We start from the raw sequence: 14,744 nt of genomic DNA, 5'->3' as shown, positions 1-14,744 counted from the left end.
CATCTTTTAAGGCAACTAAGGGAGATTAAGCTGGTAAGAAATAGAATTATGGTCAAGTCTTACCTTCCCATTCCTTCGGATCAAGATCATTGGTAAGCTGAAGTTTGATCAATTTGATCAGTCACTATGCCTCTGAATAACTGTGTCTCTCCTCATTGCACATGTGAGAACCGAGCTGGGGGGTGTTCTAGGAGTTCTATTCCAGGACACTCATTCCCTGTCTCTCTACTAACCCTGGTGTGCCCTCCTCACCCAATCCCATCTTACTCTGTTCCTATCGGTCAGAAATACCTCTGCTGAGAGTTTTCATGTACAATATAGGGTGTGGCCTGGTACACCTTTTCTACTCCTGGGACTTCCAGCTTCTAATCTCTTTCAATCATCCGTCCAATACAAGTTTACCGACCACCAACCAACCTACTCTGTTCAGCACTGTCAGAGGGGTGGGAGCACAATGCGAACAGAACAGGCTGGGCAGTGCTCTCAAAGACTTTCAGTGTAGCTGTCTCTGTACCCATCACGTACCTCCTTCATTTTCCATCATCAGATCTTTTGTCCCCAGAGATAAAATCCTCTCCTAACTCCTAGATATAGCATACATCACTGTATGGGCCAAAGAGCCCCATGTGGCTCGCGAGCCACAGTTTGCTGACCACGGAGCTAGGGCAATCCAGCAACATTTGTTGGTGCCATCTTTTCTGCTATCTCAGCTTCTCACTGCCATCCTAATCCCACCTGGGCAGACATTTAAAAATCTTTGCCACAGCTCTCTAGACCGGCAGTCGCCAACCTTTCAGACCTCACGGACCACCAGTGTTCCCGGACCACCCGTTAGCGACCGCGCTCTAGACTGTTTTATGGGGTCCCTCTTGTCCATTTTCTTTTCTTCACATTTCAGTTGCAAGCAACCTTCTTCTATGAAACTTTCCATATCTGTCATGCCAGTTCTAGGATTCAGCAGTATATTTTATTAAGCTAGACGCTGAGGGACATAATGGTCACTAGGAAATTTCTCCCCTCAAAGAGATAAGTGGTCTGGTCTGAGGTGGCAGCTGCAATGGAGACCCTGCCATTCTTGTTACTAAGGATATTTTAAAAATCTGGTTGACTTATGGTGAATCCGCCAAATTCTCTTCTGATAGTTTAGAAATAACCTGAACACAAATACAGTGTCTGTTTTTTAACCTGGGACCAATCCCCACTGAGGTAATGTACTCACCTAACTAAGACTGGAATCTTGGGCATCTTCTTAGACACTTTACAGAAACTTGTGTCTCCTTTGTTGTCAGTGAAGTATATGCCTGCCACACTGGTCACGAGGTTCCCAGGGAATGTGAACAGAACCCTTTCATCATCGCCTTGGTTGGCCCAATCCCAGGCTTGGCCTCCAATGAGCAAACCTCCTCCATGTTTCATAAACTTGACCAATTTTTCAGTCATGGTTTCATTGTAGGCGTCGATACAGTAAACCCCCAGGGAGTCTTTCACTTCCGGCTCAAGCTTCGCCTCCACTCCAGAGCCCTCGAGGATTTTGGCCAGAGGTGCCAGGGATGGGTGTACACCTACGGGGGCCCCAGGGGAAGAACAGAGCCACCCCACTGCATTGAGGAGAAAGGGAGTGAGCTGGGCTTCCACCAAGTAGTCCTCGTGGGATACCACCACCAGGCGGCCTCGGCCATAGGAGGATGCAGCAATGAGGACCTGGCCCATGTCATTCAGCATCACTGGGAAGGAAGCCTCTCCAATAAGAAGCAGTTCACACGGGACAGCATCTTCAGGGACATCCCAGCTTGTCACTCCATTCATAAGGGCCTCAAAGGCAGCTGAGGGGGTCGCCATGGCTATGGGCTTCTGCAGAGAGAAAGCAAAGATTCAGCTTGGTGAAGAACAGATAAACAAACAAAAAAAAATCAGGTCATTCCTTCACTAGCCAGGGCATTTCTTCCTTCACCCCGATAAGACTGACATCATGAAATGACTCAGGCACTCACCAGGGGTGGCAGTGTCTCCAACCTAGAAGACCCCCATAGCACTCTGTCCTCTTAAACTCTTGGGGTAAAACTAAAAGGGCTCAATGCTTTTTCGTCACCAAAGGAAACAAACAGAAGTGAAGACTGTGTCCCCAAAGAGATACAGTATGTTTTTGAGCCCCAAAACCTGTGAATGTGACCTTATTTGGAAATAGGGTCTTTGCAGATATGAGCAAGTTAAGATGAGGTCATGCTGGATTTGAGGGGCCTCTAATTTAATGACTGGTGTCCCCATAAGACTAGGAAAATTGGACAGAGACACAAATAGACAGGGGAGAATGCTATGAGAAGAGGACACAGGGACTGGAATGAAACATCTACTAGCCAAGGGATGCCAAAGATTGCTGGCAAACACCAGGAACTAGAAAGAGGCATGGAACAGATTGTTCTTCAGAACTTCCAGAAAGAACAACTTTGCCAACACCTAGACTGAAAACTCATAAGCCTCCAGAACTGTGAGAGAATATTGTTCTGTTGTTTAAGCCACCTAATTTTTGGTAATTTGTTCCAGCAGCCCCCAGAAACTAATACAGTGAAGCAGCATGCTTCTCCTCTGCCCCCACTCGGCACCCACACTGATCTTATTAATCCCAGCTTGGGGAACCCAGAATTTCAGTCTGAAAAGTCTGGGTCCTCAGAGACAGTGCTTTGGTCACAGTCACAGCCAGGCTAAGAGGAAAGCAGAAGTCCTCGGTGGCTGGCGTCCAGGTCCCAGATAAGCAGAAGGCAACAAGTTATGAAATTATGGCAGATGCTTACTGGCACCTGTCCAGGTGGAGGAAGGTGTGTATGTCTGTGGGTGTGTACTCACAAAAATCCTCGGCTTCTACACATGAGCACCCCACTAAGGACACTCTACAGTCTTATCTCCACTGTATCCACTTTATTGAAACAGTTCCCAAGGACAGATGTGTTTCCATACAGTGAACACCCAAGGCTTGTCATCCTCACTGATCACTCTACTCAATGGCCCTGGGCAGTACTGCTCTCTTGGTTCCTGAGGCTCTCACCACCTCTAACCTTATCAGCCAAGCCCACATTATCTGCCACCTCTTGAACCATTTACTTCCTTTCCTTCTCTTACCTCTTCTGAAAATGTAGGTATTCCTTATGATTTTATCTTTGGCACTTACCATTTTTCTATTTCCTTTGTCAGAGAACAGGCTCATTCTCAAGGTATTACAAGTTCAGCTCTGGAGTTAGGCTGTCTGGGTCTGAATCTCAGCTTTGCTGTTACTAACTGTGAAATCAGGCAACTCATCTCAGACTTAGTTTCCTCACTCATTAAGTAGGGATAATAGGATCTGTCACATAAGGATTAAAGGAAATTGCATAGGTTAAGTGTCTTTCAATTATTTATTACTAGAGGCCCAGTGCACGAGATTCGTGCACTTGGAGGGTCCCTCAGCCCGACCTGCACCCTCTCGCAGTCTGGGAGCCCTCAGGGGATGTCTGACTGATGGCTTAGGCCCGGGGAGCGGGCCTAAGCTGTCAGTTGGACATTCTTAGCGCTGCCGGGGAGGCAGGAAAGGCTCCCACCACAGTCGCTGTGCTAGCCAGCCATGAGCTGGCTCAGGGCTTCTGGCTGAGCAGCGTTCCCCCTGTGGGAGTGCATTGACCACCAGGGGGCAGCTCCTGTGTTGAGTGCCTGCCCCCTGGTGGTCAGTGTGCATCATAGCAATTGATCAATTTGCATATTAGCCTTTTATTATATAGGCTATTTATGAATATTCAATTATTTATTATATATGTACATGCAAATGTAGAAATACACATATCTATGTATACTTTCTTATAATTATTTGGTTAAATGTAAACTGAATATGTGCATAATAGAAAATTCTTATAAAGTATACAAAAAAACCTAACCTAATGTTAGATTTTACAAACACTGAATTAAGCATTTGTTGATTCTGATTTTTTAGTTTTCATAATTTTTGGGCCAATACTAATACTAATTAGTACTCTATTGAGTTCTCAAGTATTGCTATGAGCCTTTGAAAAAGCCCTTGGCACAGGTACCATGCCTTCCCCAGCCACAATGGAAAGGCCCTGGTCCTGATGTAACTGGTGAAGAACAGATAAACCAACTCAAGGCCCCTGTGCAAGGGCCACTCTCTCATTGGCATCAGTCTCTAAAATGAAAGAAGTCTTAAACATTTATTCTTTTCCCTCCAAACTAAGCTTCTCTTAGGTAATTATCCAAGCTTGATGTCCCTAGTTGTTAAAGAGTTAGATAACCTCTACGCCAGAGAACTACTTAGAAGATACAATCAGCAAACATTTCGTTAATAAGAGCTTGTCCCTTCCCTGCTTCTCCTGGTGTTCACAAATAACCAGGACAGCAAGCCACAGAGTCACAGTTGTGTCCCTCCTGCCCCTGCTCCATATCCTGTCAATGTCCTCATTCACAATTCCCAAGCACACTGCCACTAACCTAGTTCAGGTCCTCAGTAACTCACTCCTTCACTAAACTGATCCAGTTTCTCTGTCACCAGTTACCTGTTGTCACCTCTACTCTTCTAAAGCCACCATTATTTCTCAGAAGAGAACCCTTAGACCTCATCTTGGCCCACAGGGGGAAATCTGAGCAGTACTGGGGTGTGAGGCTTCCAGGGCTGGCTGCTCCTTAATTTTCCAGCTGTATCTCCTGCCACAGTCTCTCCACAGCTTCCAGAACACAGGGCATCCCTAGACATGCCCTGCTTTCACTTTAGTTCTCTTCCCATTCTGTCTCATCCTGCTCCCTCTCCCGTGCCTTTCTACCCGAAAGCCTATCCTCCTAAGAGAAATATTCATGGAAGAGGAAATTTATACGGCCAGTTAGTCTATGCAAATATACTCAATGTCATTGGTCAGGCAAAGGAAAATATAATGTATGTTGCCCAAACTGTCAAAAAAGGAGGTGGTGAAGACGGAGAAGAAAGTGAAAAGGCAGCTAATAATGTCTAATGTCCAAAAGGCTTTGGGGACGACACATCTGCTGAAAGGGCTGAAAAACTGACAACCATCTAACAGTGGCAATCAGTTTCAAGGGTGTACCTATCCTTAGACCAGCGACCCCTCTTCTACTAACCTTTCTTTTAAGAGTAGCTCTGTTAAAGTACATACACAAGGATGCTCGTCTTCACAAAAACTGACCTAAAAATGGAGATAGATAAATGACAAGGAATGTTTCTTGGAACTAGTTTTGACTCCTGTGGGTATAGACAGGATCTCTAACCCAAAACCACACTTATTACTCACATATCCTGCCCCCCATAGCCCACTGTGCTGCAACATACGACCCTGGGGCATAGCCCCCACCAGCCACCCATACACTCCCCATGAAAAGCAACTCTTAGACCTTTTCTCTCTGGGACTATGTTGCTTCTGGTGTTGCTATTCAGCAAACATCCAGAACAGGGAACTCACATTTTTGTCTCTCTGATTATCCTCTGGGCTAGTTCCCAGAAGAAATATCTATGAAGTGAGAAGGGATAGGCAGGTGGCTTGGAGATCTGAAAAGTAGGGTACTAGGGAAAAGAGGAGGGTTTTTCCTGACCGGCTCCTCCTTCTACCATTCTGGGCTGGACTGCTGACCCAAGGTGAGTGGGGTATGCCTGGGCTCCCTTTCTTTTTGCCAGTTTCCCCGTGAGTGAGGCTGAGGGTCAGCCCTAGTCTGACACCAATGCTGTGTACATGGCAAGACGTTTGAGAGGGAGAATGCTTGAGTCAAGCATGATAATATGCATGTTAGAGTATCGTATAGCTATTACAAAGAATAAGTTACATCTATTTTGTACCTACCTAGAAGAATGTCCTAGGTATATTTTAAGTGAAATTTTCAAATCATCATAATATAGAGGACACAAACCCATTTTGGTATGGATGTAAATAATAATAGTAGTAGAACTAATAATTTTTGTAGTAGTAATGACAAGATAGTGCTAACCAGGCTCCCAGCATTCTTATAAGTGCTTTACATAAATTATTTAATCCTGATGAGGTATGTATTGTCACTTTCCCTATTTATATATGGGCAAAACCACAAAGAAAATAAAAAACCTGCCCTCCAGAGAATCTGTTACTTGCTTAAGTAACACAGGTGGTGGTGGAACCAGCCTTCAAACACAGGAAATCTAGTTCTGGAGTTCACATTTTTATGTACCAGCAAAAGATAAGCCTGTTAAGTCCCTGTTTCTTAGAAAATCTATGAAGCTACATTTCAACATACTAATATTAGGAAGGGAAGAGGCAAACAGTATTCTTTCCCTTTATACATGTCTGCATCCTTTCGATTGTTTTCTGTATTACTGTTACAATTAAAAATAGCACAGGTAATATAAATTCAATGAACCAAGTAAATACACACTGATTTACTATATAAATTAGATTGACCAACTGATCCTATCTTACTTGTCCCAAAATGTCTTCTTCACTTCCCAATAAGTTGTGCATTTGTCCACCAATAAATTTGATTTTTCTTTGTGGGGGTTCCTTGAGCTTTGCAGCTGGTTCTGTTCCCACTTTAACCAGCTATGGGTAACTCCGACACTTGACTTTTGAACCAAATGCCTCCTCTCCATGCCTGTGTCACTGTTTGCCCTCCAAGCAAGGTGAGCTCAGATGGACACAGCCTGGAGAAACCCCTTTTACTTCTCCCCTGAAGTTCTTCATCGTTGCTTCTACTTCCATGGATCCTGCCTTCTCTCTTTCAGGCCCACCAACTTTCTGCAACTCAAGGCACCTCTAAAACAGAATGTACCCCAGGCACAACTTATAACTCAGGGAGAGAGCTTCACAGATACCCTACCCCTGCCACAAAGTGATCCCATGGTACCTAAATAGGGTTTCCCTTAAGGAAGTACATAAATAAAGATAGGAAGGAGGGTAGTGGGCCTGTCTTGCTTATTGTACCATATCCTACATTATAATTTCATTTCAAATCCTAACAGTAGGGCAAGTGTCTGAGGTCAGATTCTTTGGATTTCCTAGGATAATGAATAGATACTCTGTAGATGGGATTGAATGAATGATGGATATAAGGTGTGGGTATAAGGGTCAACCTAGGATGACTTCTTTAGCAAACAGCTACCCTGGCCTTGAAAAATGATGCATGTCAGAAACATCCAATTTGATAGATCATCTCTTCTTCATGCCGTTTTCTTCCATGAAACCTTTTTCTTTTTCCTTATATGTTTTAAAATGTCCATGAATTTTTCTTAAGCCAGAAGTAGGGTGGGTCCAACCTCTTTTGTATTCTGTCTGAGATATTCCCAGCTCAATCTTATTTAAATGATTTTCACTCAAAAAATGGTTTAATTCATATATTTAAAAAAATATGTAATACATGTGGAAGGATATTGACGGTAAAATAATAATAAAATAATTTTAAAACTTAAACAGACTCTCATATACCACTACGTAGCTTAAAAAAACCAGACCATTCCTATTATCTCTGAAGGTCTGCCTGTAGCTCGCTGGAATCATTCCCTCCCCCGTTCCCATAAAAGCACCATTCAAAACTTTGCTTTTTCTGTTCCCTTGTTTTGATCTTACTACACTCCCTTCTGGATTCCCGAGTTCGCCTGGGGCTCTTTCTCACTCATATTTGCTTACTTATCTCACTGCCAGACTCCCAGCCGAACAGCAAAATGGAGGACCACTAGCCCAGGCAGAGAAGGCCTGTTTTGTATTTTTAAAAATTCTGGTGCTGACTCTTATTAGCTGTCGATCAGACTGTCTCAGAGGGTATTCTACCAAATGCACAGTGCTGGACAGGGGCGGTCTACAGTCCCAGGGGCTGTCACTACTAAGCTCTGGTGTGTGATCCCTCTCCCTCACTTCCTCTGCAGGCCCTCACCCAGGCGAGATTTTCCTTCCCAGGCCCAGAGCCAGTCCACAAAGAGCAAGTCGGTGACGTCAGAGGAGAGGAGGGGGCCGTAGGTAGGGGAGGAGTGGCGCAGAGAGGAAAAGCTGGGCTGGCAGTGAATTCTGCAGGCCCGCTGGCGCTGAGGTTTGGGAGGGACCAGTAGCCCCTCTACCACACATTCCAGGGGATCTGTGCTAGTGGGTGAGGGATCTTGGTCTCAGGCAAGGTGTTGGTAAAGATCAAAGGGCAGTAGGGCAGAAGTGATGCTCTGTCACCAGCCACCTGTGTGACTGAGCCAGCCCATCCTTCTCCCTGGGCCACGGTATTCTCATTCCCTAAAGCTTCGAATTAGATGCTGTTCCTCTAGGTCAGGCTTGTGCATAACTCAGAGACACAAAGCAGGTAAACAAACATCATACATCAGGGCCCCGAGGAGCACTGCGGCAAGCGCGACGCAGAGCCCGTGAGCAGAGAACAATCGCGAACAGGACTGCGACACAAACAGCGAGACATCTGTCCCCGGTTTGGGCTCACGCAGGTCCGCCGCAGCCTCCTCGGCCTCCCGCACCGTCCTCCCCCAGACCCAGGCCGATCCGCCGCTACCGGCCCTCTTAGGGCCTGTGGGCATTCGAAGAAGGCCACTCACCTGGTCGCCCTGCAACTTACAACCGGGCGGCTGCGGGGGGAGGGCGGGGGGAAGGGCAGCGCTGGGTGCAGAGGGCACGCGCGGTGTGGCGGGGAAGGGTCTTCTGTGCAAGTAACGCCGAGGCAAGGAGCGCAGAGCGCGGAGGAGATGGAGCGGGAGCAGAGGAGGGGTTCCCAAGCAGTCTCCTCCTCCCCACTTCCTCCAGGGCGGGATCGAGCCCGAAGGGCGGTGCTTGGCAGGGGACTGCTCTTCTTTGTGTCCCGGTCTTGTCAGCTGGACACTGCGGTGGCGGCCCCCATGCGGGTGGCAGTGGGGCCGGCCGTTTTATTCAAGACATAAACTTCTCTGGCCACTGATAGGGAAAAGCTGAACAAACTATAGGACACATTCTATGGGATATTATTAAATTCTTATGAAGAGCTCAGATCTCCATTCAGTTGGAGGAATGTACTTGAAGTATTGCCAAGGGAAAAATACAAACTAGAAATTATTTGGTATGCTTTCATTTTTATAATAAAATCAGCCCTGTGCATATTTGTATTATGGTGGGAGAAGGGAAGGATACATCTGTATGTGATAATACTGTTTTACCATAGGAACAGGGAAGGGCAACTTTTATATAGCACTACATTGTTTGCATTGTTATATGTTACTTTTGTAAATAAAAAATAATATATTTCATACAACAGGTAGCTAAAATTTATTCTTCAGTGTACATTTCAAACCCTATTTCTTTCCCCTAAGTCCTCTGTAATGATCCGTTGACAGATGCTCCTCCCTTCTATAAACTGCAAGATCCTACTTAGTGTGGTGACTTCACCTGGTTCAGGTGCTACTTCTAGCCTGTGAAGTCAGGGTAGTATAGTGGTTAGAAGCCCAGACTGTCACCAGATGGCCAGGATTCAGACCCCAGGGCTGCATTTTATGGGCTGAGTGACTTTGAGCAATTTACTTAATTCCTTTATGCCTCAGTGTTATTACCTATAAAATGGGGAGGATGAAATGAGTACCTATATTACAGATTTATTGTAAAGTTTAAATTAGGTGAGTGGATTTATAAATTTCTTCAATCACTTTCTGGCAGATAGTAAGACTGTATGATTGTTAAGTAAAACAAATCTTCAGGTCATCCTAACAATCAATATTTCATGTTTCAGGAAAATGCATATCTTTTTAATCCTGACGAGGATTTTGGTTCCAATCAAAGTCATATTTCCTTTCCTCATCTCCCTTCAACCTCTTTTCCCCAAATTGATTCATATAAACAATAATCAACAGGGAATGTGGGTAGGTGAGCTCAGTGGCAGGGTTTACACAGAGAAAAACACCAGAAAGAGAAATCAAGAGACCCCGAATTCAGGATCCTGATCTGTCCAGGACCATCTGATTGACAGTGAGCAGGTCCTTGATATTCTCCAGGGCCAAGCGTTCTCAGATAAACAAGGCGGACTGGCCACTTGCTTGCTAAGTCCCTTTCAGGTCTGAAATGCTAGGACTAATAGCACCAAAAGGTAGAACCCCAAAATACTGAGTTTTAGAAAAAACACACACCAAAAAAACCGCGTATATACATGGGAAGGATAGCACCTGACTTACCTCTGAAGGGGACATGAGATTTGGTGAGGAAAAGATCTTGTCAGATTTTGTTTCTTAGAAAGGAACACACACACACACACACACACACACACACACACACACACCACAGCTGAAGCAAAGGTGATAAAATGTCAGCCTCTGATACAAGGATATATCAGATTCCTGATAGTTAGATTCCTGGAGGAGAATACAGCACTCAATAATTAAGAACCAGCGCGGTAGAAAAACGCAGAAACTGACAAGGGGAAAACGCAGGTAATCTTTGAAAACATCTGCTTCCTTTGGTCCAAGCGGTCTCAGGCCCCAAGCCCGACCACCTCCGCGGGCCCGTCAGGTACCCCCTTCCAAATGCTCCCCAGTTCCCGGCCCGACCCTCCCTCTTCCACCCTGGACCACTGGACTCGGTCGGTGCGTCCGGGCCTGCTCCGGTTCCAGAAACGATTACTGAACAAGACTCACCGGTTGTCCAGAAATTTCCACACCGGGCTACTTAGGAGGGGGAAGGGACTCCTCTGCAGAGATATGACGAGGGAGGGGACAGACAGCCTGCGGATTAGAATATTGGTGGTGGCGGCGCTGGGAGCCTTGTGAGGGGAGGTGGTCTGTGGTGCAGAGTGGGGCGAGGAGGGGGCCTTCCTGGGAACTGATTGGCAGCTCTGGCGGTGGGGGCGGAGCCTGGTCGCCCACACCTCTCCTGACTGCAGTGGCCCCGCTTTGTGTAAGTTTCTGCATCAAAATGCAGCCCCAAATCTAGGATGGAGACACTGGCGCCTGCACCGGGAGTGTGGGAAGGTAATTCGTTGAAAAAATAAACCTGTGAGATTATTTACTAACAAGGGAGTGGGTGATAAATTATGATAAATCTTTATATAAAACAACACACAGCTATTTGCAAGGATGAGTTATATATCTATATATTTCCCAGATGTTGGGCTATATTTATACTCATTTTAAATAAACATCTAACGTGTTAATAAAATGAAGAGTTTGCATTTTTGTACAAAAAACTTTAAAAATATTTTATATACTTACATAAACATAGAAATTATATGAAAAACCTACATCAAACTATTAGAATCAGTACTTCAGACAGGAAAGAGTAGCTTACTTATAAGTATTTTTCTTTGTACACCTCACTAAAGTTTTAGTATTAGTATGTATTATTTTGTGAGAAAAACATAAATTTAATCAATTAAAAATAGGTAAAATATCCTTGCTCAAACAGCTGGTAGTGTCCACTCTATAAATATGATTTCTCCCTCTGTGTGGGTTTCTTGAACTTTGTTCCTTGTCCTGACTCATTTTAATCAAGTAGGAGTTGAACCAAGCACTTGTCGTTTGAGCCAGGACCAGGCTTTATGCCTGACCAGGTCCTACCTTGAACCAGTGTCTCCTCATCTAGCTTTGTGAGCTCGAGTTTAGATCCTGGGGGAAAACCATTTGTCCCTTTTTATGGTTGGTCCCAAAGCCCTGAAAGATTTGTGTGGTCGCTGGACATTCTTGTTTCTTCACCCCTCACCAATCATCTCTCTGGCCTCTGTTCTCAGAGTTCCTAACTGACCCTATGAAGAAATCATTAAAAAACTTTCTCCCAACCACAAAACAGTGTCTAGGCTGGACCTTGCACGGGAATGTGGATTTAGTGGTAAAGGGGATAGAGTACCACATCCTGAATTACTTCAGGATTTCATTACAATCCTCAAACTAGAGTAAGCACAAGCCAAGAACTGTGTTTTTTCTTTCTTTTGATTTTCCACTTCATGTAGCCATGAACAGGTGCTTTGTAATGTCCACTTGATGGATTGATGGACTAAACAGATGGATGTGCTGAGGAAGGCAATCCTAGGATCATTCCTAAAAACAAACAAACAAAAAACCCCAACCAAACAGCCTAGACGGTGTAGCTCAGTGGTTGAACGTTGACCTATGAACCAGGAGGTCACAGTTCTAGTCCCAGTTAGGGCACATGCCCAGGATGCAGGTTCGATCCTCAGGAGGGGACGTGCAGGAGGTAGCTGATCAATGATTCTCTCTTATCATTGATGTTTCTATTTTTCTCTCTCCCTCTCCCTTCTTCTCTGAAATCAATAAATATATATTTTAAAAAAGAAAAAACCAAACAGCAACTTGATGCAGAAAACTTATTAAATTACAGATTTCCTATATTGAAAGTTTCCTCCTCTTCTTTGTGCTCCTTTAATTTCCTCCCTTAAACCTTTTCTTTCTATATCTCTCCAAATTTCAGTGGGTTCTTTCCTCTCTTTCTCTGTTTCAAACTTAACATTAATAACTCAATTTTAAATCCTATATCATTCCCTATTTATAATTCTTCTAGAGTTTCTGTTTTCCTTTCCAGTTTCTGTCCTGAGTAATAGAGACTACCATGAAATCTTTAAAGTATTGAAATAACTTTTAAAATATTAATTTGTATAAATACTCAGCAACATAGGAATAAATGAACACTTTATTAAAAATCACACTACAGCCGAAACCGGTTTGGCTCAGTGGATAGAGCGTCGGCCTGTGGACTCAAGGGTCCCGGGTTCGATTCCGGTCAAGGGCATGTACCTTGGTTGCGGGCACATCCCCAGTAGGGAGTGTGCAGGAGGCGGCTGATTGATGTTTCTCTCTCATCGATGTTTCTAACTCTCTATCCCTCTCTCTTCCTCTCTGTAAAAAAATCAATAAAATATATTTTAAAAAAAATCACACTACAAAATATTATGTGGTTCTTAAAAAGGATGAGCTTGTGGAATGCTTTCAATCTATATTTTCAGTGAAAAACTATGATTTTATTTGTTTAATTGATTTTTTTTTTTTTGAGAGAGAGAGAGAAAGGGGGAGAGGGAGAGGGAGAGAGAAAAATGGATGTGAGAGTGAAACATCAATCCACTCCCCCTCCTGGGGATCGAGTCTGCTACCCCCGGCACATGCCCTGGTGGGGAATCAAACTGGAAACCTTTTGATGCACAGGACAATGCCCATCCAACTGAGCCACACAGGCCAGGGCTGATTGTGGTTTTTATGTTTATGTCTACCTAACAGGAAAAATAAGAACATATTTAGTGACCTCAGGAAGTGGGGATGGTAGACCAGTAATTTTTTTCTTTATACATTTCATATTTTTAAAATGTTACAAAAATCAGTTTGAAAAACAAACAAACATGGTATCCACTCTTATTTATATACCCAATAGAAATACACACACATGCCACCAAAAGACATGTACTACAGTGTTCAAAGCAGCACCAGCCATATAGTCTAAAACCAAGTGCTACCCTTCCTGCTTTCTCACTGATAGGGCACCCTGGCACTGTCTTCTATTGCAAGATTCTTAAGATTTTATTTTCAGGCCAACAAATACTGAAGTGTTAGTATGAAAGGTCTGTTTTGAAGAAATTCTAAAGGATATAGCTCAAGAAGAAATAAAATAATCTTTGATAATCTGAGATGTGAGACAAAACAGTGAGAGACCTCCAATGCTGACACTGAGAGAATAATACCTTGTTTGGAAAAAAACCCCTGCTGAAAATAGCAATAAAAATTTAACAAAATATAGGAAACAATGGAAGATTCTGAAGACCAACAAAACAAATAGGATTTGAAAAGTTCTGATCTTGAGGGAAGGAAAATAGGACATGAGCTCCACATTCACTATGGCTTTTTCCTTTTGGGCATTTTCCAGTTCACACTGCAGGGTAACTGAGGCCAAGTGGAAAGTGTCAGTCTGCCTGCCTTCAGATTACCAAACCACTGGAACTCAAAGCACAAAACTTTACAGAAGAAGAAATCTCAGAGAAGTGAATCTAAAAATCTATACATTCCTCTTAAATCACTGGCTGACTCCAAAGCTAGGCATGCACAGGGAGGCCCTCCCCTCAACCTCTTACTCCCTACCCTCTGCCCCAATTGCAGAAAAGAGTGGGTAAAATGCTAAAACAATTGAACAGTCATTTCAGTAGTTGCACTGTTCTGGGAATAAAGCAGTGAAGGTCAACTTCCACCGAAGTAAATGATTCTTATCAACACACTCTGCTTTCAGTTGAGATATGAGAAATTCCACAGCATATGAATAAGAATGACACCTTAGGAATAAGGACTATGCTCTTGGATAAAGGAAAAAACTAAAGTGGACCAGTTCTAAGAAAGTGTAAAACTAGCCCTTGATAGTGTGAAATTAATCTACTGGTACTTTATCTTGTCCCTACCCCTGAAAAAATTCTGTTTGAAAAATAATATCAACCATCCTATCTAATAATAGACAAATATGCAAATTGACCATACCTCCAACACACCCACAGGCCACGCCCACCATCCAATCAGAGCGAGCATGCAAATTAACCCAAACCAAGATGGCTACAGCCACAGAGAGCAAGGTTTCCTAGGTAACAGAGGAAGCCAAGCTTTCCGCCTGCCCTTGCCAGGCCTAAGCCTCCACTCAAGCTACAAAGTTTCAATTATAGAAGGTAAACAAATTCAAACAAATGGCGGCAGAATGGAGCTTGAAAGAGCAGGCCAGGGTTGCCGCCGGCAACAGGGGAAGCAAAGCTTTTTACACACCCTGGCCGGGCCCACCCGCTTAAGGCAACAAAGTTTCAATTATAACCCCAACACAAAT

General features: G+C 44.0%; 1 protein-coding gene across 2 annotated transcripts in view; it reads right to left on the bottom strand.

The window, feature by feature from the left end:
* TCAF1 (TRPM8 channel associated factor 1) overlaps positions 1 to 14,744 on the bottom strand; it is a 47,112-nt gene that overhangs the window by 24,380 nt on the left and 7,988 nt on the right. The window contains exons 1-2 of one of the 2 annotated variants that reach the window (XM_028128982.2): positions 8,531 to 8,739; positions 1,220 to 1,851 (exon numbers count right to left, since the gene is read on the bottom strand). In XM_028128982.2, coding sequence (XP_027984783.1) covers positions 1,220 to 1,839 — 620 coding nt within the window. In that variant the 5' untranslated portion in view covers positions 1,840 to 1,851; positions 8,531 to 8,739. Of the gene's footprint in view, positions 1 to 1,219; positions 1,852 to 8,530; positions 8,740 to 14,744 lie in introns of those variants that run through there. The other variant, XM_028128983.2, reaches the window with a different exon arrangement.

The sequence above is a fragment of the Eptesicus fuscus genome, chromosome 14 (assembly GCF_027574615.1).
Source record: "Eptesicus fuscus isolate TK198812 chromosome 14, DD_ASM_mEF_20220401, whole genome shotgun sequence".
Classification (NCBI taxonomy): Eukaryota; Metazoa; Chordata; class Mammalia; order Chiroptera; family Vespertilionidae; genus Eptesicus; species Eptesicus fuscus.
The sequence above is the reverse complement of the archived record's forward strand: the minus strand, read 5'-3'. Positions and strand labels throughout refer to the sequence as shown.